General features: G+C 48.8%; 1 protein-coding gene across 9 annotated transcripts in view; it reads right to left on the reverse strand.

Annotated features, from left to right (window-relative positions):
• The window catches only part of tmem108 (transmembrane protein 108), a 423054-nt gene that overhangs the window by 327540 nt on the left and 69438 nt on the right, over nt 1–26076 (reverse strand). For all 9 annotated transcript variants that reach the window (XM_085988774.1, XM_085988777.1, XM_085988773.1 and 6 more), the window contains one exon: nt 9703–9788. In XM_085988774.1, the coding sequence (XP_085844900.1) occupies nt 9703–9742 (40 nt within the window). In that variant the 5' untranslated portion in view covers nt 9743–9788. The remainder of the gene's footprint in view (nt 1–9702; nt 9789–26076) is intronic.

The following is a 26076-nucleotide window of genomic DNA, read 5'->3' on the forward strand; positions in this document are numbered from 1 at the left end:
CAGATAGAGTAAATAAAGAGAATGTTGAGATACCGCAGCAAACGTGGGAGTCGAGACCAGAGTTGGTGAAACACAACTGCTTTAATCTACATCATGGCAAAGAGAGAGCTTGAAAAGCCCGTGCAGCCACTTAAATACTCCCCAGACAGGAAGTGCTCCCGGCAGCCTGTCCCTGTGGGAAACAAGTTGCCGGAGGAAAGGGCCCCCAGCTGGGGGCGGCTGCTGCCGGCAGTGCGCCTGCGTAAACTGTCCGTGCCGCTGTGAGCGGATTATGTCCAATGGTGGCGTGTCGCCACAGAGCTCCCCCAGAATCCACTTAGGAGGAGTGGACGAGTCGTGACGGTGGTCTAATGGTTCTGCCGGAGCGGCTCAGAGTGGTCGCCGGTCTAGTTGGTGGGGCCGGGCGGTTCGCCGCCGGCTGTGCTGGCTTGCTGGCGGGACGGCCTCTAGTTGGAGGTCGGGCCACGGGGACCTGTTCCCCTGGTTCTGTGTGTGCTGGTTTGAGCCGGTCGATGGAGACCGTTTCAACCCTGTCGCTGAGTCGCAGCTTGAAGACCTTGTCCCCGGTTTGTAGTACCTCGTACGGTCCGTCGTACGGGGGACCGCGGTGCGCGTCGTGTCGCACGAAGACGAAGCGTGCCTGCTGTAAGTTTGGCGGGACGTGAGGTGCGAGTTCGCCGTGTCGGTTGACCGGAAGTGGGGCGAACTGTTGAGCGGAAGAGAAAGAGTTGAGCCGCTGCTGTTCGGCCGACCAAGGCGTGGTAGCCTCCGGGAGGAATTCACCTGGTACGCGCAGCGGTTGTCCGTAGACTAACTCCGCTGCTGAGGACTGGAGGTCTTCCTTGACCGCGGTGCGTAGGCCTAGTAGCACCCACGGTAGGCGGTCAGTCCAGGTACTGTCCTGCAGGCCGGCGCGGAGTGAGGCCTTGAGTGGCCTGTGGAAGCGTTCACAAAGCCCGTTGGCCTGCGGGTGGTACGCTGTGGTTCGGTGGAGCATCACCCCGAGGTTGCGTGCAGTGGCCGTCCAGAGTTCGGAGGTGAACTGGGCGCCTCTGTCAGAGGTTATGTCGGCCGGTACGCCGAACCTCGCGACCCAGGTGTTAACGAACGCCCTGGTGATGTCGGCTGTGGTGGTGGAGGTGGGCGGCACTGCCTCAGGCCAGCGTGTGTAGCGGTCGACCATCATGAGGAGATAAGTTTGGCCTTGCGATGGCGGCAGAGGACCGACGATGTCGACGTGTACGTGGTCGAAGCTGCGGCTGGGTACCTCGAAGTCTCCCAGGGGTGCTTTTGTGTGCAGCTGTACCTTAGCCCGTTGGCAGGCGAGGCAGGAGGTGGCCCAAGTCCGAACATCTTTGCTGAGGCCGCGCCAGACGAAGCGCTGGGAGAGGAGTTTGACGGATGCGCGGGAACCCGGATGGGAGAGCCCGTGGAGCGTGTCGAAGATGCGGTGGCGCCAGGTTGCAGGGACGACCGGCCTGGGTTGGCCGAGTGAGACGTCGCAAGTGACTGCCGTGGCTTCGGGCCCGTGGGTGACCTTGGCTAGGCGTAGCCCTGGCAGGCTGGTAGCCGCCGAGAGGAGGTCTGGGTCCGTGAGCTGGGCCGCTGCTAGTTGCGCGTAGTCGACCGCAAGGTGATTTGCGCAGATGGCGGGACGGGAAAGGCAGTCGGCGACAACGTTGTCTCTACCGGAGACATGCTGGATGTCCGTGGTAAACTCGGACACGGCCGCGAGCTGGCGTTGCTGCCTAGCGGACCAGGGTTCGGTGTGCTTGGCCATCGCGTATGTGAGCGGCTTGTGGTCCACGTACGCGGTAAAGGGACGGCCCTCCAGGAGGAACCTGAAATGGCGGACCGACAGGTGGAGCGCGAGGAGCTCGCGGTCGAAAGCAGAGCATTTGACCTCCGGGGGGCGCAGTTGGCGGCTGTAGAAGGCAAGTGGCTGCCACGCGCCATTGACCCACTGCTCGAACACGGCTCCGACCGCGTGGTCGGAGGCGTCGGTGGGGAGCGCCACCCGGGCATCGGCCCTCGGGTGCGCGAGCAGGGTGGCGTCGGCGAGTGCGTTTTTGGTGGCGTCGAAGGTGGCTGACGTGTCAGTGGTCCAGGCTACGGCCATCTTGCTGGATTTACCTCGGAGGGAGTCGTATAGGGGCTTCATGAGGGCTGCTGCTCTGGGGATGAACCTGTTGTAGAAGTTCACCATCCCGAGGAACTCCTGGAGGCCCTTGATGGTTTTGGGGCGGGGGAATTGCTGGACGGCCTGCCCCTTGTTGGGCAGGGGGACGGCCCCAGCAGGGGTGATGTGGTGGCCGAGAAAATCGATCTCGTCTAGGCCGAATTGGCACTTCGCTGGGCTGTGGATGAGCCCGTGTTGGGCTAGGCGCCCGAACAGGATGCGAAGGTGTTCGAGGTGTTCCTGTTGGGAGGAGCTGGCCACGAGAATGTCGTCTAGATAGACGAATAGGAAGCTCAGGTCTCGGAGGACTGAGTCCATAAGGCGCTGGAAAGCCTGGGCTGCATTCTTGAGGCCGAAAGGCATTCTCAGGAACTCGAACAGGCCGAATGGGGTGATGACAGCCGTTTTGGGGATGTCCGCAGGGTGTACGGGGACTTGGTGGTAACCGCGCACCAGATCGACCTTGGAAAAGACGGTTCGTCCGGCCAGTCGGGCCGAGAAGTCCTGGATATGCGGCACCGGGTATCGGTCGGGGGTGGTGGCGTCGTTGAGGCGGCGGTAGTCCCCGCAGGGGCGCCAGCCTCCGCCGGGCTTGGGGGCGATGTGGAGGGGCGAGGCCCAAGGGCTGCTGGAGCAGCGGATGATGCCGAGTTGCTCCATGGTGGTGAACTCGGCCCGCGCGATTTCCAGCTTGGCCGGGTTGAGTCTGCGGGCGTGGGCAGAGACCGGGGGGCTGGTGGTGGGGATATAGTGCTCCACACCGTGTTTGGCGGCTTTGGCCGAAAAGGTCGGGTTGGTGAGGGCGGGAAACTCGGCTAGAAGTGCTGAGTAGTCGTCCATGGCTCTGGCGAGGCAGTAGGTCGTCAGGCCGGCCGAACGGGCCAGGGTGAATGCGCCAGGGATGGGGGCCAGTGTGTTGATGTCGACGAGGCGGTGCCTCGGAATGTCGACAAGGATGCCGTGGGCGCGTAGGAAGTCGGCGCCAAGGAGTGGGCAGAGGACCTTGGCTGTGAGGAACTCCCAGCGGTAGCGGCGGCCTGCGAGGTCAAGCGTGACCATGCGGGTGCCGTATGTGCGGATGTCAGAGCCATTGGCTGCGGCCAGCGTGATACCCCGTGCGCCGCGTTGGATTTCGAGGGCAGAGGCGGGGTTGATGCTGTGCTGGGCTCCTGTGTCGCACAGAAATCGGCGGTTGGTGCTGTCGTCGGTGACATACAGTAGGGGCCCCTTTTGCCCCGCGGCCATCGTGGGGGCCGGTGCGGGGGGTGGTTTGAAAGTGCACGGTGGCGTGCAGCGTTGGGCCCTAGTGCCAAAACGGGTGTGGTAGTAGCAGTGACCCGGAGTGGAAGGACGGTCGGGCCTAGTGGGCCAGGGAGACCGCGTGGTCGTTGCCGTGAGGTCGGGCACGACGTCGTGGGCGGTCTGCGCGGAGCGCAGCCGGTCGGCCTTTTCGGCTATCTCATTCAGGTCCGTGGAGCCAGACTCCACAATGAGCAGGCGGATGCTGGCGGGGAGCTGCCGAATGAAAAGCGTGCGAAAGAGGGCGCCAGGGTTTTTGTCGTCTGAGAGGGACAGCATGTGGGAAAGCAGGTCCGACGGTGAAGCATCACCAAGGCCTGGGAGGTCGAAGAGTTGGCAGGCGCCTGAAATTTTTTAAGAAGCGCGGCCTTCAGATGTTCGTACTTGCCTTCCACTGGTGGATCCTGCAGCGCTGCCCAAACCTTGGGAACTGTGGCGTAGGTGAGAGAGGCGACGAGGTAGTCGTACTTCGTGGCGTCGACTGTAATGCTTCTCAGCCGGAATCTGGACTCGGCTTGAACGAACCAGGCCTCGGCCAGGTTCTCCCAAAAGTCCGGTAGTTTAACCGTGACTGCGTTTGTATCCGCCATGCTAGCTTAGGATTCGTCCTGAGCGTCGGGGTCACCAGTGTTGAGATACCGCGGCAAACGTGGGAGTCGAGACCAGAGTTGGTGAAACACAACTGCTTTAATCTACATCATGGCAAAGAGAGAGCTTGAAAAGCCCGCGCAACCACTTAAATACTCCCCAGACAGGAAGTGCTCCCGGCAGCCTGTCCCTGTGGGAAACAAGTTGCCGGAGGAAAGGGCCCCCGGCTGGGGGCGGCTGCTGCCGGCAGTGCGCCTGCGTAAACTGTCCGTGCCGCCGTGAGCGGATTATGTCCAATGGTGGCGTGTCGCCACAAGAAACTGTTTACAATGGCTGAAGGGTCAATAATGAGAGGACACTTATTTAAGGTGATTGGCATACGAACCAGCGGCGACATGAGGAAAAACTTTTTTTTACAGAAGGAGTGGTTAGGATTTGGAATGCACTGCCCGATAGGGTGGTGGATACAGGTCCAATAGTATCATTTAAAAGGAAATTGGATAAATACTTTGAGAAAATATTGCAGGGATATAGGGGAAGTGTGGGGGAGTGGGACTAAGCCGGATTGCTCATCGAAAGAGCCAGTGCAGACTCAATGGGCTGGATTTTCCAAGCCCCGAGGAGGCGAGCATGGAGGTGGGACAGCCCGTAAAATCGGAGAAAGTGGGGGCGCGGATGGCAAACCTGCCCCCATGCCCACTTACCAGGAGGCGGGAAGATGTGCAGCTTCGGGTTGGGTGGGTGATTGGGCAGAAGCATGGCAGATGCAATATAATGTGGATAAATGCGAGGTTATCCACTTTGGTGTCAAAAACGGGAAGGCAGATTATTATCTGAATGGCAATAGATTGGGAGAAGGGGAAGTGCAACGAGACCTGGGTGTCCTTGTGCACCAGTCGCTGAAGGTAAGCATGCAGGTGCAGCAGGCGGTTAAGAAGGCAAATGGTATGTTGGCCTTCGTAGCGAGAGGGTTTGACTACAGGAACAAGGGTGTCTTGCTGCAGTTGTACAGGGCCTTGGTGAGACCACATCTCGAGTATTGTGTGCAGTTTTGGTCGCCTTATCTGAGGAAGAATGTTCTTGCCATGGAGGGAGTGCAGCGAAGATTCACCAGGCTGATACCTGGGATGGCAGGAATGACGTACGAGGAGAGATTGGGTCGATTGGGCTTATACTCGCTGGAGTTTAGAAGAATGAGAGGGGATCTCATTGAAACTTATAAAATTCTAACAGGACTAGACGCAGGAAGGATGTTCCTGATGGTCGGGGAGTCCAGAACCAGGGGTCACAGTCTAAAGATAAGGGGTAAGCCATTTAGGACAGAGATGAGGAGGAATTTCTTCACCCAGAGAGTGGTGAACCTGTGGAATTCTCTACCACAGAAAGCAGTAGAGGCCTATTCATTAAATATATTCAAGAAGGAGTTAGATATACTTCTTAAGGCTAAAGGGATCAAGGGATATGGAGAGAAGGCAGGGACAGGGTACTGAATTTGGATGATCAGCCAAGATATTGAATGGTGGAGCAGGCTCGAGGGGCCGAACGGCCTACTCCTGCTCCTGTCTTCTATGTTTCTATGTTTCATCTCCTGGAGGCGGGAAAAGCTTTTAATCCTTTTAACTACCTGTTAACAGGTAGTTAACAGGCAGAAAAAAGAATTAGTGCCATTTTACCTTCACAGGGGAAGGCTTCCCGACCTCAGAGAACCCCGCCAGGTTGGAGGAGACGTGGAGGAGGTCTGCGGCAGTCGGAGGCACCTGGAAGTAAGGTGTAGAGGTGAGTGATGGGTGCAAGTGTGGAGTGGTAAGTATGCAAGGTGAGTGATTAGTTTAAAAAAGTGTTCATTTGCCTTTTTTTCCCCTTCTATAGCCTTTAGCCGCGCTGGATCGGGAGAGCCGACATCCACCTTGTCAATTTCAGGTAATAGCTGATGGATCCACCAATCCATCAGACATCTGAAATTTACTTATTTTCAATGTTTGTTGAGTCCTCACCACAAAGACTCAAACTAAAGAGAATGTCAGTGTTGGACAGCTTCACAGAGCTGTCAAACACTGTCATTTCTTCTTTCAAGAAGTCTTGACAGATAGCACGTCTGACATTGACGTGATCCGTCAGTGACTTCTTCCCTAATTGGCTTGCTGAGCCCACAGAGTGGGCTTAACAAGCTCAATCAGGGGAAAATCCCTCTGAATGGTCAAGTGAGGATGGAGGCGGGACTTTGACACGACAAGCAGCAGTCCCACCTGCAACTCTCCTCCATTCGCAAAATCCAGCCCAATGGGCCAAATGGCCTCCTTAGAATCACTGGGCGCAATTTTCCCAATGGAGGCAGGTTTTGGTTTGGGTGGGTTCCAAACCTGCCTCCACTGAGAGGTGGGAAAAATTTGCGATTTTCCCCTGATTGGCTAGTTGATTACAGCGGTGTGGGTTCCCCTGGGCTAATTAATGTTTTGGGACTGAAACGCGCCTCTGCTGACGTCACTTATCCAGCTTCATTTAAGGGCTTCTTGCTGCCTTGGCTCATTCCACTGGTTTTTGGTCGATGCTACACCACTGCCAAGCTGTTATCTCCTTGAAGAATGGCCAACTCCAAGGCAAGGGCCTCCCCGAGGTTCTCCGATGAGGCGCTGGGTATGCCGGTTGAGGGGGAGAGCACCAGCAGGGAGGTGCTCTTACCCTCATCTGGAGGGAGAGGTTCTTCCAAGGAGGTACCACAGTTGAGAAATAGAAGCTGCAGCACCTCCGACTTCGGTAGGCCTGCTAAAAGACCTTTGGAACAAATGTTCTGCCACCTGCAACTGCTCCCTGATGAAAGCTCCGTTTTAATGGTGGAGCTGCAACTGTGAGGAGGCCACCCATGTGTCAACCCACCAAGGTTAGCTGGTGTGGTTTAGGAGGATCGTGCAACATGCTGAAAATGTGGTGAAATAACAAAGGCCTGTCAAAATAGGATTATAGAGGCCCTTTACTATTTAAGGATCTTAACTGCTTCTCCTGACTGGTGGAGGCGGAACTGAATTGCACCCATCAAACCTGCCTCTGGCAAAATTGCACAGAGGCGGGTTTTTGCCTTTTTGCCAACTGTCCTGCCTCCACACCCGCCTCCTCGGGGCTGGGAAAATTGCCCCCACTGAATCATAGAATGGTTACAGCACAGGTGGTCATTCGGCCGATTAAGACTGTGCCAGCTCTCTGCAAGAGCACTTCAGCTAGTCCCACTCCCCTGTAGCCCTGCAAACTTTTTTCCTTCAGGTACTTATCCGGTTCCCTTTTGAAAGTCACAATTGAATCTTCCTCCACCACCCTTTCAGGCAGTGCATTCCAGATCCTAACCACTCGCTGAGTAAAAACGTTTTTCCTCATGTCGCCTTTGGTTCTTCTGCCAATCACCATAAATCTGGGTCCTCTGGTTCTCGACCCTTCCACCAATGGGAACAGTTTCTCTCTATCTACTCTGTCTGGACCCCTCATGATTTTGAACACCTCTATCAAATCTCCTCTCAACCTTCTCCGCTCTAAGGAGAACAACCCCAGCTTTTCCAGTCCATTTACATATCTGAAGTCCCTCATCCCTGGAAACATTCCTGTAAATCTTTTCTGCACCCTCTCCAAGGCCTTCACATCCCTCCTAAATTGCGGTGCCCAGAATTGGACACAATACTCCAGTTGAGGCTGAACCAGTGTTTTATAAAGGTTCATCATAACTTCCTTGCTTTTGTACTCTATGCCTCTATTTATGAAGCCTAGGATCCCGTATGCTTTTTCAACTGCTTTCTCAATCTGCCCCACCACCTTCAATGATTTATGCACATATACCCCCAGGTCTCTCTGATCATGCACCCCTTTAGAATATTGCCTCTTTAGGTTATATTGCCTCTCCTCATTCTTCCTACCAAAATGTATCACTTTGCACTTGATCAAACGCCTTTTGGAAGTCTATGTATACATCAACCGCATTGCCCTCTCAACCCTCTGTTACCTCATTAAAAAACTCAATCAAGTTAGTTAAACACGATTTGCCTTTAACAAATCCATGCTGGCTTTCCTTAATTAATCCACACTTGTTCGAGTGACTGTTAATTTTGTCCCTGATTATACTTTCTAAAAGCTTCCCCACTACCGAGGTTAAACTGACTGGCTGTACTATTCTTTGCTGTACTATTCTATGATTTTATGAATAGCTGGATGTGGCTTAGAAAGTTCCTTCAAGGAAAATAAATTTTCTTTTAAAAGTCACAGTCTTGCCCTCTAATCAATATGATTGGAACCAGTTCCAGTCTCACCTTTGAACCAATCTGATTGCTTGGCCCGGACAACCTCCGGTCCCAGTAAAAAAAAAAGCTGATTTTTTTCCTGTGTTTTGCTAATAAGCTTGGATGGAAAAAACTGACTACCAGCTTAAAACACCGTTGGTATGCATGAAGTAATAGGCTATTGGGAATTTAGGAAATAAGATGCCACACACTAGCACTCACCTTCTACTCAGCATGATCTCTGCAAAATTATTCTAATTCAATATTCAGGAGTGATAGACACCACATACAAATGCATGGAGTATGATGGTGTGACTAATGATTGGGTAACATTGGCTCAGAACTTGCTGAAAAAATAACCGCGTGTGCACAACACTCATTATTAATGTACAAATCGGACAGCAATTTGTGGCAAGGAACAGATACCCCATGAATTGCGAATAGCCACAACTTGCTGGCCAGTTTGCACAGCTCCACCATTAGCGTAGTGGAAACAGCATCTGGCCCTTAATTGCCCTGTGATTTTCATGAAGTTGCTGCATTTGTACATTAATTACCCATTAAACTCGCCACAGAAAGTTAAGTCTAGTAAGCAACAGCATAAGTAACTTTTAGCAACATAATGGCAATCATAACAAATTAATCACCCATATGATATTTGGCACTCAAATGTTTATAAGCAATATCCATTTGCAACTAGGAAAATATCAGGCAATGTGGCCCTTGTTTATACATAGCTATTCAGCAGGACTAGCAAACATTAATGTCACATAAAGGAGAGACCACTCAGGAAACCACAATATACATGAAACCGTCGATGCAAAGTTGTAGAAAAGCATTGTCGACTGTTAAATGAATTTGTGAAAGATTTAACATTAGTAAATCGGTGATTAGTTCAGACTGTTTTTAAGGCCCAACAGTGTTACAATTAGCAACAGGTTTTTAACTCCCATTTAAACTTGCAATGCCATCCATTTTTTTTTTTTTTTTTTTTTATAAAGTACAGTGCCATGAAATTATGACTACTTTCAGAAAAACGTGTTATCACAAAATTGCCATGCTAACTTCACTTGAGGGAAGATGGTTATTCTGCCAGACTTTACTGAAATTCTGACAAAGTTCACTGACAACAGCTGACTTCATCTGTTAATTCCTTTATGAAGACATGCTCAACATAACAACACACTAGCACATTGGGCGTTCAGCTCTTTGGTCCTTTTTTAAGCACTTTCTTTGTCAATACGGTTCTTATCCTGCTACCTGCTTCCAAACTTCTGATAGCCAAAATTTTGATTTGGTACAAAAATCATCCCTGTTGCAGACAATTCTTTTGTTTTGTGTAAAGTTAAATAAATACAAGACATTGTATGTAATTCTTACTCAGCAGTTGGTGATAGAGGGCCCGTGAGCTTTTCTTCATGGTATCACCTGCTCAAGCTTGTCCTCCACTTCTCTCATGATTCACTCTAGAAATTAAAATGAAACACCAGTGTTAAACAGTGAGCAGGAATGTCAAGACAAAGCTCTAAGACAGCTTCAAAATTTCCACTGAAAATATTGGCCCAGAAATTCAGGTCTCCACGGGTGAGTACACACGGGGTACTCACCCGTAGGCCCAATGGAAGTGCCAGTTTCCTGCATGCACGGCGCATGCGTGGGAAACCGGCACTTCCGTTCCTCTGAACGAAGGGGTTCAGAGGTCGAACGCGTTTTCCCGGGAATGTAAGCCTGCAGAATTTAGAAATGTAAGGCCTGCTTTTTACAAGGTAAGTGGTGAATTAATTAAAATTAAAACATTTTTTCCACAGGTTTATTATTTTTAAATACTTTAAAGCAAGGTAAGTTTATTTTTAGCCCCGTTAGAAAATAAAATTATTTTTTCCAAAAATTTAAATTGTTTAAAATAGTTATTTCATATAATTTATAGTTTATTAAAAAATGTGATTTAAAAAAAAAATTATTTGAAGATTTAGTGCTATTTTGGGGCCGTAGTATTTATAAGTCTTGACAGCACTTCCTGTCAGACTTATGAATGGAGCATTCCCTGCTCCCAATGGCCCACGTGATCCCAGGGGACGCATCGAACTAACTGCGCCCCTGGGATACACAAGCACTGCGCGCCGGCAGCTGGACCAGGCCCCGGATCGGAATTCCACGGGGGCCCACAGCTCAACGGCCGGCGCGCAAGGTAAGTGCAGATCAGGGGCTTGCACCTGCGGGAAGCCCCCGACCGAAATTTCTGGGCCAATAAAATCTATTTCAGTTCCTAGGAACTTCAATCTTGACGAGTGGTACAAGGTCTGGAGGAAAGCTTACTGAATGCAATGCAATGTATCTATCAAGCTAATTCTCATCCTTGTTTTCAAATCCCTCCATGGCCTCGGCCCTCCCTATCTCTGTAATCTCCTCCAGCCCTACAACTCGAAGATCTCTGTGCTCCTCCAATTCTGATTTCTTGCGCATCCCTGATTTCCTTTGCTCTGCCAACGGTGGCTGTGCCTTCAGCTGCCTAGGCCCTAAAATCTGGAATTCCCACTCTAAACCTCTCAGCTTCTCTACCTCTCTCTTCTCCTTTAAGATGCTCCTTAAAATCTGCCACTTTGACCAAGCTTTTGGTCACCAGTCCTAATATCTCCTTGTGTGTCTTGGTGTCAAATTTTGTCTGATAATGCTCCTGTGAAGTGCCTTGGGATGTATTACTATGGTAAAGGCGGTATTTAAATGAAAGTTGTTGTTGTAGAGAGGTGAACTATGAGAAACTCCTCGACAAGCTAGGTATCTTCAGCTTTGAAAATAAAACATATTAGAAGGGGCCTAAAATGATATAAAATAGTAGGTTTAAGTAAATTGGAACATTCTGAAGGGGCCATTCCCTTCGCGACACCCTGCTCCACTCCTCAAACACCCCCCAAAACCCCTCTCCTACCTATGGCACCTTCTCGTGCATGCACAGGAGATGCAACACATGCCCTTTCACCTCCTCCATTCCCACTGTCCAGGGCCCCAAAAACTCCTTCCAGGTGAAACAGCGATTTACTTGTATTTCTTGCAATTTAGTGTACTGTATTCGCAGCTCACGATGTGGTTTCCTCTACATTGGGGAGACCAAACACAGATTGGGTGATCGCTTTGCGTAACACCTCCATTTAGTCCATAAGTGTGACCCGGAGCTTCCGGTCGCCTGTCACTTTAATTCTCCGCTCCACTCCCACTCTGACCTCTCTGTTCTTGGCTTCTAACACTGTTCCAATAAAGCTCAACGGAAGCTCAAGGAACAGCACCTCATCTTTCGATTAGGCACTTTATAGCCTTCCGGAATCAACATCAAGTTCAAATCATAACCACTGCCCCCATTTTTTCGGACAGTAGCTGTTGGCAATGATTCTGCTATTCCATTTACATCTCCACTAGACCCATCTTTTATTTCTTTACTTGTCCCATTACCATCCCCTTTTGCCTCGCACCATCATCCTTTTTGTCATTTAATCTCTCCTGCCTTCCACCCTATCACAGACCCTCCCTTTTGTTCTTTCCTTCCCTCCCCCCTTTCCCTTCCTCTGTACTTCCTTAAAACCTGTTATATCTCTATGAAAGGTCATCGACCTGAAATGTTAACTCTTTTTCTCTCTCCATAGATGCTGCCTGACCTGCTGAGTATTTCCAGCATTTTCTGTTTTTATTTCAGATTGCCAGCATCTGCAGCATTTTGTTTTTGCTCTAACATCTCTTTATATGGCTCCGTTTCAAATTTTGTCTGATAACGTTCTGTGATGCGACTTGGGGCATTTTACTAGGTTAATGGTGCTATATAAATGCAAGTTGTTGTTGTGTGACAAGTTTACCTATGCAGTGTCCGGATAGAGAGACTTATAATGGAAAAAAGTTGGCACAAAATTGTAACAAAAGCATGACAACAGGAAGAAGGAAGTTTTTTGGTTTTTTTTAAGACAGGAAGTGCATACATAAGAACTTGACAACTCCATGGAGATGCGATTCCAGCACACAATTTTGCTAAAGTTTGCAGGGTCACGAGGCACAGTATGCAGGAGTGGGCCTTCAATGGTTTGAGGGTGTACAGAGGAACATAATTAGGCCATTCAGCCCCTCAAGCCTGTTCTGCCAATCAATGAGATCATGGATGATCTGTATCCTAATTCTATTTATCTGCCTTGGCTCCATGTCCATTAATACCCTTGGCTAACAAAAACCTATTGATCTCAGTTTTAATATTATTAGTTGAGCTAGGAAGAGAATTCCACACTTCTACCATCCTTTGAGTGAAGAAGTGTTTCCCAGCTTCTCTCCTAAATGGCCTGGCTGATTTTAAGGTTGTGTCCCCTTGTCCTAGACTCCCCCACCAGTGGAAAAAGTTTCTCTCTATCTACCCTGTCAATTCCTTTCAAAATACTAAAAATCACAATCAAATCACCACTTAACTTTCTCTATTTCAGGGAATACAAGCCTAGTTTATGTCATCACTCTTCATAATCTAACCTTTGGACCCCTGGTAACATTCTGGTGAATCTGCACTGCATTCCTTCCAATATTCTTTCTAAGGTATGGTGCCCATAATGTACACAGTACTCCAGATGTGGTCTAACCAGGGCTTTGTATAACTTTAACAAAACTTCCTCCCTTTATATTCTAGCCCTCTACATATAAAGGGCTTTTTAATTATTTTTGGTACCTGACATTTTAGTGATCTGTGAACATGAACTAACAGGTCTATAATTTCTTGGTTTCTCTCTCTCACCTTTCTTAAATTACATTTACAATTTTCCAATCAAAAGGGACAATTCCTGAATCGAGAGCACTTCGGAAGATTATGGCTAAAGCATTTGCAATTTCCTCACCTACTTCCTTTAAAACTCTGGGCTGGGAACCATTAGGTCCTGGGGATTTGTTAGTCTTTAGTGCCATTAGTTTTTCTAATACTTTTTTCTTGCTTATGTTACTTTAGTGAGTTCCAGTCCTTGATTCATTATTAGCTTTCCTGGAATATCAGGTATATTATCCACAAAGTAATTATTCAACAAGTCTGCCATTTCCTTATTTTCATTTGTATTATTTCCCACTACTGTTTTAAAGGGCCCACATTATCCTTGACTACCCTTTTTCTTCCAATATAATTGTAAAAACTTTGGCCTAGAAATTCACTATAGCCCCGTTTGGGGCGCCAGCCTCGCCAGGGCGCTAAAAGTAGCGCCCCGGAAGCAGCCGCGGCCGCCCGCCGGAAATTCAGTTTGCGCACCCCAGAGGGAAGCGCGGCACTACTGGAGGTGCCCCGCATCCCTCTTGGGGCGCTGCAGCTGAATATCGCTGCGCAACGTGCACACACTGCGGCACGGCACACTGCGGTACTGCAGGCCTTCCTCCCCTTCTTAAAGGGGAGGGGCCTTGTGAAGGCGATCGAGGATCGCGAGTGCCGGCAAAAGAGCCCGGCACCGAGGAGAAGTGCCGGGCTCTTGGAACGCAGTCGGCACTCCACGGTGGGGTGGGGGCTCAGGAGGCCGGGGACGGCAGCGCGGAGAGGTGCTGGCAGGCAGCCAGCAAAAAAAATGGTCGCCCCGCACCTCTCCTTTAATTAGTGCCTCTACCGCTGCAGGTAGGCCCCCCTGAACTGGTCGAAAATAGCACCCGGCGTTAAAGCAGGGGGCGCATCTAAATATCGTGATCGGGGTATTAGCGGGGCGCTGCGCACACTGATGACGTCATCGGTAGCAGCGCAGCGCTAACAGCTAGCGCCGCTATTAGCGTCCTGCTGAATTTAGCAGGAGGCGTGACCAGTGGCTTCCGACCCACTTAGCGCCCTCTTAAGGCGCAGCCCACTGAATTTCTAGGCCTTTGTGTGTTAATCTTGATAGCCCTCAAGTTTCCTTTCGTATTCCCTTTTTGGAGCTCTTACTTTCTATTTTGTCTTCCTTTGCTGTTCTTTATATCTCTCAGTCCCCTGGATTTACACTATTCCTTGCAATTTTCCTTTAATTTTATATGTTACCTCTCACTTCTGTCAACAAGGGTTATTTTATTTGGTAAGTAGATATCTTGGGATACACCGCGGGACACTCACTGGATGGTGACACTGCGGGACACACTCGCCGGAAGGAGACACTGCGGGACACACTCGCCGGAAGGAGACACACCGCGGGATACACTCACCGGAAGGAGACACACCGCGGGATACACTCACCGGAAGGAGACACACTATAAAGGAGGACGGGACCCAGGAGCGAGGAGGAGGCCCAGGAGCGAGGAGGACGACCCAGGGGTGAGGAGGGGAGCCAGGGGCGAGGAGGGGACCCAGGGGCGAGGACGAGGCCCAGGAGTGGCACAGCGTGGGCCAGCAGAGGGGTCGGGAGGACCACACTGCAGCCTATGAAACCAGGCAGCGAGGACCTGCGGGAAGGGGGGAAGACAGTAGGAATATGTCTGTGTTTGTGTGTGTTAGGCCGATATAGCGGAGCCTGGTCTCCGATCGTCTTGGATCCCCTTGCTATTGGACCAAGACCTTGCTCTGTCAAGCCCCTGCGGTAGCTGGTATGCAACGGCCACCCCACGTTAAAAGAATTCAGGCACAGGCATCCTCCACCCTTTAAAATGAAGTTCGTGACCTGGAATGTCAGGACCCTCATGGACAACCCCAACAATGACAGACCGGAACGTCGCAATGCTATCGTTGCCAGGGAGCTCAGACGTTTCGACATACACATCACCGCCCTAAGCAAGACCCAGCGGGCAGGGGAAGGCCAGCTCAAGAAGCAAGGCGGTGGTTACACCTTCTTCTGGAAAGGCAAACCTGAAGAAGAACACCACCCCCATGGGGTAGGCTTTGCCATAAAAATGAGCTAATTGAATGTCTCAGAGACTCCCCTTGTGGAATAAACAAACGCCTCATGAATCTATGGCTCACCCTCGCCCAGAACCTGTGCGCTACGGTCATCAGTGCGTATGCCCTGAAGTGGGGAAAGAGTTAAAATAACATCACTGGCAGCTCACAGAATGTTGTAAGGGAGATAGTTACTGACATGAAAGACCACATCCATAAGATGTGGTCAAGATAACTGACCTTTGAGATTAAAACAACTCAGTTGAGACATGATGTCTGGCACTTCAGCTGCCCTTAGGGTTTTATTATCTGGGTCACAATGCTTCCAAGTTATCTTTTGTTCAGCAGTTTGGGCTAATAATTGAGTATGCAGCTTACACATGTTTACCTTAGGACATGTAACCCAATCTGTGAAGGTGCATGCGGGCCAAGATCCAATCAGGTTGTGGGAAAAAATTGTGCATGAAGCTGCCATGCTTATTTGAATGTATAAAAATGTAGGGCTTACTGTAACAATTTGGAGAAGTCTGGCTGGCTAAGACAGAGCAGATTGTCTCCCCACCGGTGTAATAAAGATAATTTGACTATCGATCTGAAAACCTTGTGTCGAGAGTTGGTTTAAAATACTCCACATCAATTGGCGTCGCGAACAGGATTCCACATGGATGGGAGGCACAGGCGAGAAGCCCAGCCAAAAAACGTGAGTACTTTTAAATTACCACGTACAGTTAGGGCAAGGCAACACCGTCTCGTGTCCACCACCCCCTTTGGAATCAAAGAACTAAACGGTTTGAATCGATAAGTCAAGTGGTCTCGGGGTTTGTGCGAAACGCGCGGAAGTATTGGCGTGGTATGAGTTGCAAGTAGTGCGTTAACTTTGGTGTAAAGTATAAGCATACCTCTGACAATAAATAACCCGAACAAAAATGGCGGCCGGGAAAAGGGAAGAGCTCGAGTGGGGACTCCGACATGCTATTTAGCGGACAAAAATAAAAGATTAATTGACAAAATGGTTAAAAACGATTGCCAACCGAACGACCCACCAGCCAAAGAGAGAGAGAATGGTGGGCCAAAGAAACAAAAGGCCATCATTTTAGTGGCTTGCGCATATTATGAGTTGAGTAGATGTACTCGAATATGGACCAAAAACCAAAATGGTTAATGGTAGAGGGAAACTTAAAAGTTTTATCGACATAGACGCTAATCAGTTTCTGTCCAAAACAAGTAAAATACAGGATTTGCTGAGCGTAAGGAATCTTAAAAGGAATGCTGGTATCTCAGTTTGTGAGAAAGTGTGTGTTAGAAGTGTGGAAGTTTTCTGTCTTTGAAAGAAAGTGTTTGTTGTGTTTGTTTTAGCTCCACCCACTCTTTTGTACAGAGAGCTAAAAGCTGTTTAACCCTTTGAAGACTTGTCTTGAATGATGGACAAGCGTGTGCTGTTTTAAGTTTGTTAATTGTTTTACAAAAGATAAGCTTCAGCCTTGAAGTTACAGTTGCCAATGTGCCTGGAAGAAAATGAATTTGAATGTTTACAAGGCACGGGTGATTGTTTCTTTGTTAATGTGGCTATGGTTTCTTCCTTTCTTTTCAAGTGATATTGGTTAGTTTAAGAAATTGATCTGGATTAAATTGGAGTTATGAAGTTAATTAACCTATTAAAGCCAGACTTTTATTGTGGCCACGGTGAAATTCTGGTTGGTGTAAATTTGTGTGGTCCGCATTGAATAAGATAACTCCGCGAGAACATCCAATAGTGGCAAGTCCCTCTACAATAATTAATGGTCTGAAACCAGACTTTAAAGATATTTACAGTTAAGTTATTTGGATATAGCGAACGGATTCTGGTCCATACAATTGGCAGAGGAATCACAAGGGAAATTCGCCTTTACTGTCGGGGATAGGCAGTATACATGGACCAGTGTCCCGCAGGGGTTCCGCAATAGTCCAAACATATTCCACCGTGTACTGAGTGAAGCCTTAGACGACTTAGATCTATTAAAGTACCAGAGCGCCCTACTCCAATATGTCGATGACATAATGATTGCATCAGAGGACGCCAAAGGACACATGGGAGCATTACTAGCCACCCTCCAGGCACTTAAGAAAGCTGGCTTTAAACTTAACCCCAAAAAGGCACAGGTCAGACTGTCCAAAGTAAAGTATCTAGGACATGAAATTAGCCTGGGGTATAAGGCACTCCCGCAGGAATGAAAGGCAGCCATAAAAGACATGCCAAGGCCAGTGACCGTCCAGGGAGTGAGGAAAGTGTTGGAACTATTTAACTACTGCAGGAATTTTATATCAGACTTTGCAGGGAATCAGAGCCGATTCAACGATTAGTTAAAGGGGGGAGACCCACCACAGACAAGATAGAATGGGAATTGGAGCAGGACGAGGCTTACGCAAAATTAAAAGCAGCCCTGACGTCCGCACTAGGATTGCCAAATCTAGTCAAACCATTCCATTTATACTAATAAGTATAAACGGGAACTTCTAGAACACCGTAATCACCCAAGAGTACGGGGGAGATATGAGGCCAATTGCCTATTGCTCCACCCAACAAACCCCCGTGACTAAAGGAATGGCGAGATGCGTGGCAACCTTCGACTGTGCCGCATGGGCGGTGCGGATATGCGAGCCCGTCACTATGTCAGGACAGCTGATACTACACATGCAACACACAGTGATGGACCTGCTAAACAGAGGCAAAATGAAGGCTGTATCAGACAGAAGGAGGGTGGCTTGTGAAGCAGTATTGATGCCCAAGGACAGATCAGTCCAGATTATAAGGGGCTGACTCTATCAGAGGGTGAGGCACACGAGTGTCAGTTAGTAACCGAAGAAGAGGTCAGAGGAACCGTATCAGAATCACCCCTTGAAAATCCCGAAAACACCTTTTATGTAGATGGATCTCGCCGATATATAAATGGAGAGCCACACAACGGTTGGGCAGTAGTATCCGAGAATGGAGAAACAGTTGCAAAGGGAGGGCTTGAAGGAGGAACCTCAGCGCAAGTAGCAGAACTAGTGGCTCTCACGGAAGCATTGAAATTGGCAAAAGGAAAACGAGTAAATATATACACAGACAGTAGGTATGCGTTTGGGGTAGTGCATGATTATATGACATTGTGGAATAGGAGAGGATATGTAACCTCCGGAGGAAGACAAATACGGCATGAGGAGGTAGTGAGAGACTCAGTAGAAGCGGTAAAAGAAGCAGAGGAGGTAGCAGTGATTAAAATAAAGGCACACTGCAAGATAGTGGGCGAGCAACAAAAGGGAAATATGCTAGCTCCTCTTTTTTTTCCCCAGAGGTGCCTACACCAATAGCAGCAGGTAGAATAGGAGCAGAGGAAGTGAACATTAAGAGAATCCAAGAGAAGACCAAAATGGAGGAGCAGGAGCAGTGGACAAAGAGGCGCAGCCAGAGGTAGTGATGGAATATGGAAAAAGGACCTCACGGTGGTAGCCCCTCACTGTATCCAGGAGAATTTGTTGAAAATATACCATGAGCCAGACATGGGGGGCAGAATGGCATGATAGGTAGTATTATGTCCGTGTATAATTGAGACACGGACTGCAGGAGTTGATTATAACAAGTCTTTACTGAATGGAAACAACCTGGAAACTGAAACTACAGAAGCCTGCTAGGGCCTTTTATACAGGGGTGGTCACTGCCGGTACTGCAGTCTGAGACCAGTTATTCCCTTAAAAGGGACATACACAACAATTCCTCCCCTTTTGAGATAAACAGTACAGAACATTCATTTAACAACTAAATAATAACTAATTACAATTACGGTTGCTAGATACATTGGTTGAAGTTAAGCAATTATAAGTTCAGTCTTTGAGGAGGCTTCCTGATTCTGTCTGGATAACGCCTCTTTGGGATATCAGGTTCTTCTGGCAAGGCTGAGTCAGGATCAATGTCGTCGTTTGGTTCGTCTGCTTCCAATATCACCGATTCTGCGGTAGATGCAATTGGTACTTCGGTTTCATCGCCAGGTGTATCAGATCGTGGTGTGGAGTTGACGTTTCCCAGTGACTCTAGAATCTGGTCAGCATGGCGTCTTACAATGCTCTCTCCAACGTCCACGGTATACATTAGAGGTCCTTGCCGTGTACAGATCGTTCCTGGCTGCCATTTCTCTGTGCGGTAGTCCCGGGCCAAAACTGGTTGACCTATCTTAAAACTCCTGGTCGGCCTTTCATTCATATTCTGAAACTGCCTGTTCTCCACACCTCTTCTGATGTTTGGCTTAACCAAATCCAAGCGGCATCGTAGTCTTCGATTGAAGAACATCATGGCTGGAGTTTGGTTGGTAACCGCATGTGTCGCATTCCGGTAGGCAAACAAGAAGTTATCCACCTTGTGCTGTAGGGGTATATCTTCATTACACATTGCCTTGATAGCCTTCTTGAATGTTTCAACAAACCTCTCGGCCAAACCATTAGTGGCTGGATGATATGGGGCGGATGTGTAATGCTTAACACCATTGTTCTTTAAGAACCTCCGGAACTCTTCAGACACAAACTGTGGTCCATTGTCAGAGCAAATCTGTTCAGGCAGCCCATTCCTGGCGAATATGGTTCGTAAGACTGTGATAGTTTTTTCTGTGGTGGTTGAGGACATTTTTATTACCTCTGGCCGCTTTGAATGTGCATCCACCGCAATTAAAAACATCAAGCCCATAAAGGGACCAGCAAAATCAATGTGCACCCTTTGCCATGGAGATGAGGGCCACTCCCATGGATGTAGAGGGGCTTGTGGTGGGGCGTTTTGGACCTTCTGGCATCCTGTACAGCTCTTGGTCATCTCTTCGATTTCTCTATCGATTCCCGGCCACCACACAAACGCTCTGGCTAAGTTCTTCATTTTTACCCCTCCCAGATGACCCTCATGAAGCTCATTGAGCACTCTATCCTTCAATTTGGGTGGAATTACTACTCTGGATCCACACATCAAGGTTCCTCTGCACACTGACAGCTGTTCTCTTCTCGGCGAGAATGCTGGCAGCAGTGGTTCGCCATGTGCTGGCCATCCCTTCACCGTTAAATCATAGACCCAGGAGTGTGTCGGGTCATTTTGTGTTTCCTTTTCTATGTTTGCATTCGTCACAGGGAGACATTCGACTATAGTCGAGTGGAATAACTCCACTGGATCCACTGCCAGTTCTTCTTCCACCGTCGGCAACGGTAGGCGCAACAATCCATCAGCATTCCCATGCTGTTTAGTTCCTTTGTACTCGATGTCATATTGGTGTGCCCCTAGGAAAAGGGACCACCTCTGTAGCCGTTGTGCCGTCATTATCGGTACGCCCTTCTGAGGGTTGAAAATGGAGACGAGAAGTTAATGATCAGTTAGTAGAGTAAATTTCTGACCGTGCAGGTAGTGATTGAACTTCTTCACCCCCCACACCAGGCTGAGGGCCTCTGTCAATCTGGGCGTAGTTACGCTCGGCTGAAGTTAACAAGCGTGATGCAAAAGCTATCAGCCTCTCTGAACCATCAAGGAATTTATGTGACAGTACCGCCCCAACATCGTAGGGAGACGCATCACACGCCAGTTTTATCGGTAGTGATGGGTTGCAGTGAGCCAATACTTCCCTTGAAGTGATTAGGTCCTTACTCTTCTGAAAGGCCCGCTTACATTCATCGCTCAATTTCCATGCTACTCCCGTTCGTAGTAGGGCATTCAGTGGATGCAGAATTGTGGACAACTTCGGCAAAAACTTATGGTAGTAATTCACCAATCCGAGGAATGACCTCAGTTGCGACACATTTTCAGGCGCTGGAGCCTTAATTACCGCTTCAATTTTGTCAGGGGACTTACGCAACCCCTCTTCATCAATCACGTGGCCACAATACGATATCTGTTTCTTAAAAAACTCGCACTTAGGGCGATTGGCTCGTAGCCCATGTTCACGTAGTCTAGTGAGCACCTGCTCTAGGTTGGCAAGGTGTTCACTGTCACCTTCACCTGTCACTAGGATGTCGTCCAAGTAACACTGAGTCCCCGGAATCCCTTGCAGGACTTGTTCCATCGCTCTTTGCCATATCGCCGGAGCTGATGCTACTCCGAATACCAGTCGATTAAACTGGTAAAGACCTTTGAGTGTTTATCGTGAGATACTTCCTAGAGGATTGTTCAACCTCCATCTGCAAATATGCTTGTGCTAGGTCAATTTTTGTAAAATGCTTCCCTCCAGATAGTGAGGCGAAGATATCTTCTATCTTTGGAAGAGGATATTGTACTGCGTGAAGGACTGGGTTCACCGTCACCTTGAAGTCCCCACAGATGCGAACCTTCCTTGGCTCCTCAGACTTATTGTTTAACGTTTTCTTCATGATAGGAACGATGGGTGTCGCCCACTCGCTCCAGTCTACCTTAGATAACACGCCTGCCTTCTCCAGATTCTCCAGCTCTGCCTCGACGGCTGGGCGAATTGCATATGGTACTGGTCTTGCTTTGAAAAACTTGGGAATTGCATTCTCCTCTATTTTTATCGAGGCGGTTACGCCTTTAAGAGTGCCCAGTTCTTGTTGAAATACCTCTTTGGCGTCAGCTAAGATTGTTAACAATCGTCCAGGAGTGACGTCGTCATCCTTTTTACCAGCCACCGTCAGTGCCTGAATGGAGTGCCAGTCTAAACTTATCTTTCTGATCCATTCACGTCCCAATAACGGTGGTCCACCATCTTGCAGAATGTAGAGATACAATTTCCGTATTTTCTTGCCGTTGTATTCGACAGGCACCCTTATTTTTCCTCTGGGGTATACTTTTTGCCCCGTATACGTCCTCAAGACAATCGATGTCTCTCACAAGGGTATGTGTGAGAATAGCCACTCGTAGTCTCGTCGATTCATGACGGTTAGAGCTGATCCTGTATCCAATTCCATTTTGACTTGGGACCCTGCTATCGTGAAGGTGACCCAAATGGTTCGGTGATCCTCTTTTGCGATTACGTTGTGAAGTTTGAGACAGCTTAGTCTCTTGTTCCCGGATTCACTATCGCTCATCTGGTCTTCGGAACTACTGTCCGTCATCTTTTGTACTTTCCTGTACGGTTCCTTAGTAGCCTTTTTGTTGTCGTTGGTCTTCTTCCCAGACCTGCAAACTCGTGCAATGTGTCCCATCTTTCCGCATTGCCTGCATATTTTGTCCTTGGACCAGCGGTCCTTCTGGTCATGGTTTGTTCTGCCGCAGCGATAACATTTTGCAAATCCCCGTGTCATTTCGTGGGTGGCGTATTCCTGTGGCTTTTGTTGTATTTCCGCAGCTCCCCTTGCTGCTGCTTCGTACGATACTGCCACGCTGAAAGCCTTATCTAGCGTCAGCTCTTTCTCTGAGAGTAACCTCTTCTGGGTTCCTTCACTCAGGAGTCCACAGACAAATTTGTCCCGTAAGGTATCTGCCAGTCCTGCTCCGAACTGGCAGTGCTTTGATAGCTTGCGTAGTTCCGTAAGATAATCAGCATTGCTCTCATTTTTATGCTGATTTCTCTTGTGGAATTTAAATCTTTCTGCTATCAGCAGCGGTGTAGGATTTAGGTGTTCCTGTAGGATAGCAACAATTTCGTTAAAACTCTTCGCCTTCGGTTTGGCTGGAGTAATCAGGTCCCGCAATAGGCCGTACGTTCTTGCGCCCATTAAATTTAGCAATACCGATGCCTTTTTCTCATCGGCTATTTCGTTTGCCTCGCAATATACCTCGACTCTTTCCACATACGTGGTCCAGTCTTCTATTGCATTATCTAAGGCAGTGATATTGCCAGTCTTTGGCATCTTGAAAATCTAAGATGGCGCCTCCCGCGCTTTGCCTTCGTCCCCGATGGATCAAAATGGCGCCTCCCGCGCTTTTCCTTCTTCCCCGCCGAGTTAAGATGGCGCTTCCCGCGCTTTCCCGCCGCTGCCGCTGCTGCCAATGCTGTTGCTGGCGATTATATTTATTTTACTATCCTGTAATGGCGACGCCATGGTCTATGCGCCTCCCCGATCGCTGCTGCCAACGCCACTCTCCGCGGTATTTTTATTTTTCTATCGCGCTTCAATATTTGCTCCGTTAATTGAAGAACCGTTCCCGTCGTGGAGCGGACCCTCTGGGACACTTCCCTCCCTCTTCTTAGGTCCGAACGCTGCCCGGCTGCGAAGCACCGGCCGCGCCCTGTGTGCTCCACCCTCTCTCTCTCTCTTTGCTTCCCGACTCGCTGCCCGGCCCCGTTGCAGAGCCACCCGATCGAGCTCTAGCCCGCCGCAGCCCAGGAAGGATCAGTGCACTACCTGCCACCAGCCCGATTAGCTGGGAAACCACAAACTGGAGACCAAGCTTGGCTGTCGACAGTCTCTCCTGCACTTTTCAATTCGATGATTTGGAGGGCGGTTGCCCACGGTTGATGCCCGTTTCGAGTTTCTTCGGATTATTTTTTTTTTTCTTTCTTCTGGCTTCGACCTTCAATAACGTCGTCTGAGGTGCTGCCGAGTTGCAGGTAAGTTCGTTTCTTACTCGTCGCCAGTATTATGTCCGTGTATAATTGAGACACGGACTGCAGGAGTTGATTATAACAAGTCTTTACTGAATGTAGACAACCTGGAAACTGAAACTACAGAAGCCTGCTAGGGCCTTTTATACAGGGGTGGTCACTGCCGGTACTGCAGTCTGAGACCAGTTATTCCCTTAAAGGTACATACACAACAGGTAGGCTAAGTATGGATTGATGATGGAGTGGAATGGAACAAGATGTGGCAAGGTGCTGCAGACGCTGCATCATCTGTGGACAGCACAACCCGGGTACGGCCTATAAAGGTTAAAATGGCCCACCAGCCACGACCCAAAGGTCCCTGGGAAAACCTCCAGATAGACTTTACTGGAACCCTACCCAACAGCAGAGGGAAGAAACACTGTCTAGTAATCATAGACCAGTTTACAAGGTGGGTGGAAGCATTCCCCACCAGAGATGGTAGTGCTCAGGCTGTGGCCCGGATATTTGCATACGACATGATACTGAGATGGGGGGTCCCATTGCAAATAGATTCAGATCAAGGCACCCACTTTACAGGAAAGGTAATGAAGGAAGCTTGTAAGCTACTGGGGGCAAGACAGGAGTTCCACATCCCCTATCATCCGCAAAGCTCAGGCATGGTAGAGCGAATGAACAGAACCCTTAAAACAGCCTTAAGCAAGGCCATAGCCGAAACCAGACAGGGATGGGTGGATGTTCTCCCATGTATCCTGATGAGGCTGAGAGCCACCCCAAACAGGGTGACCAGACTGACACCATATGAACTCATGACTGAACGAGCCATGCGTCTGCCAGAAGGAGTAGCATCTGGTAGCGAGGGACTGGGACCCTTAAAAGATAAAATTAGGAAATACGTACAAACATTGGATAATCAATTGAAGGAGCTCAAACAAGAAGTTAAAGAACAGCAAGACATCAGAGATAAAAATACACAAAAATAGGGGGCCTCGGAGCCCCTACCCAAGGTGGGCGAGCAGGTATGTTAAAATATCGCCAGAGAGATCGGAATTCTCACCTAGATGGACCGAACCATTTGAGGTTATCATGACCAGCGATATGTGCGCATGCATAGATATGAGGGGAAAGGGTGGGTGGAAACATTGGACCCAACTAAAATGGTACAATAATAACCCATCTGACCTTAAATCCCACAGGAACAATGGAATAAACACCAGAGATAAACTAACATCTGGTGATGACCAGGCTTCTGCTTAATTTACAGGGAAACTTCACCATGAAGGCGGGATTACTGCTGGGAATCGTATGCATATTAATAGTTCACGAAATAAGCGAAGGGACATCCCACATTACACAACAAGTACATGAAAAAGAAGCACCATGTTTTAATGGAACAATCACATTCGGAGTCTCATCCCCGGTCCCATGTGGGGAAAAAAGGACTGGGAACGTGAACTATGGTAAAGAGAGTTATAGTTACAATAGAAACATAGAAGGATGCGGATGGCTAGACTGTAGAAAACGGATCAATCTCCCGCCTGACGGTGGGACCCTGTTACCACAAAACGGCGAAAGACCCAGCAAGAAGGAACCATGTGGGGCTAATGATGGAAGGAGGTGGCATGGTATGAGATTTGTCCCCCTAAGCCCACATCCCCGCCGACTGCTGCTACAACTACGACCACACTACCAATGATGTTACAATGTCCAGTTATGACACCTGGGCCTATGAATGGACTAGTACCAGTACTAATGAACTTAACCATGTTACAATGGCCAGGATATTGTGAGAGGGTTTAACAAAACTAGAGAATTGTATGCATATATGATAAAGAATGTAATTAACCAAGCTGCTGATACGACAGGGGCCAGTAGTTTCAGGGGACATGCTGCATTCCACCAAAGGATTAAGAGGAGCTTAGGAACCAACATACTCACGGGAATAAACACAGGGACATCATTCATTAATGCCCTAGATATACAAGGAGTCCAGAGTAACGTGGAACGACTACAAAGGGTAATACAACAGATTTTAGAGAAGGAAACTGGTTTAGTTTGACAAGAATCAGAGTTAGGAGAACATACGATAAGGAAATTACTCAAGGGAATCAAGTTATAGAGGACCGTGCTAGCATTATCAACAAACTAAACCACAGAAATGAGGAACAGGCAAAAGACGGGGTAGGGCGAGGCTTATGTCATGCCTATGGCAAATGGATCACCGGACAGTTGAAACATAATCTGGCACAGTTACAGTGAGGTGAGGTACCAGACTGGATTAACAGCACACAGCTCCATGGCCGGAGCCAGAACCCAGGCCCCCTGAGTGCTTGTACCCTGAAAGGGATGACCAGAGTATATCCGGTGATACAAAAATGTAAAGCAGAAGTGACGTCAATGATAGGCATGGTACTCCGGATACCAGTGGTGGGGCTAGACACTGCTCCATAC

Source organism: Somniosus microcephalus, chromosome 5 (genome assembly GCF_052327205.1).
Source record: "Somniosus microcephalus isolate GS21.2 chromosome 5, FLI_Smic_1.0, whole genome shotgun sequence".
Taxonomy (NCBI): domain Eukaryota; kingdom Metazoa; phylum Chordata; class Chondrichthyes; order Squaliformes; family Somniosidae; genus Somniosus; species Somniosus microcephalus.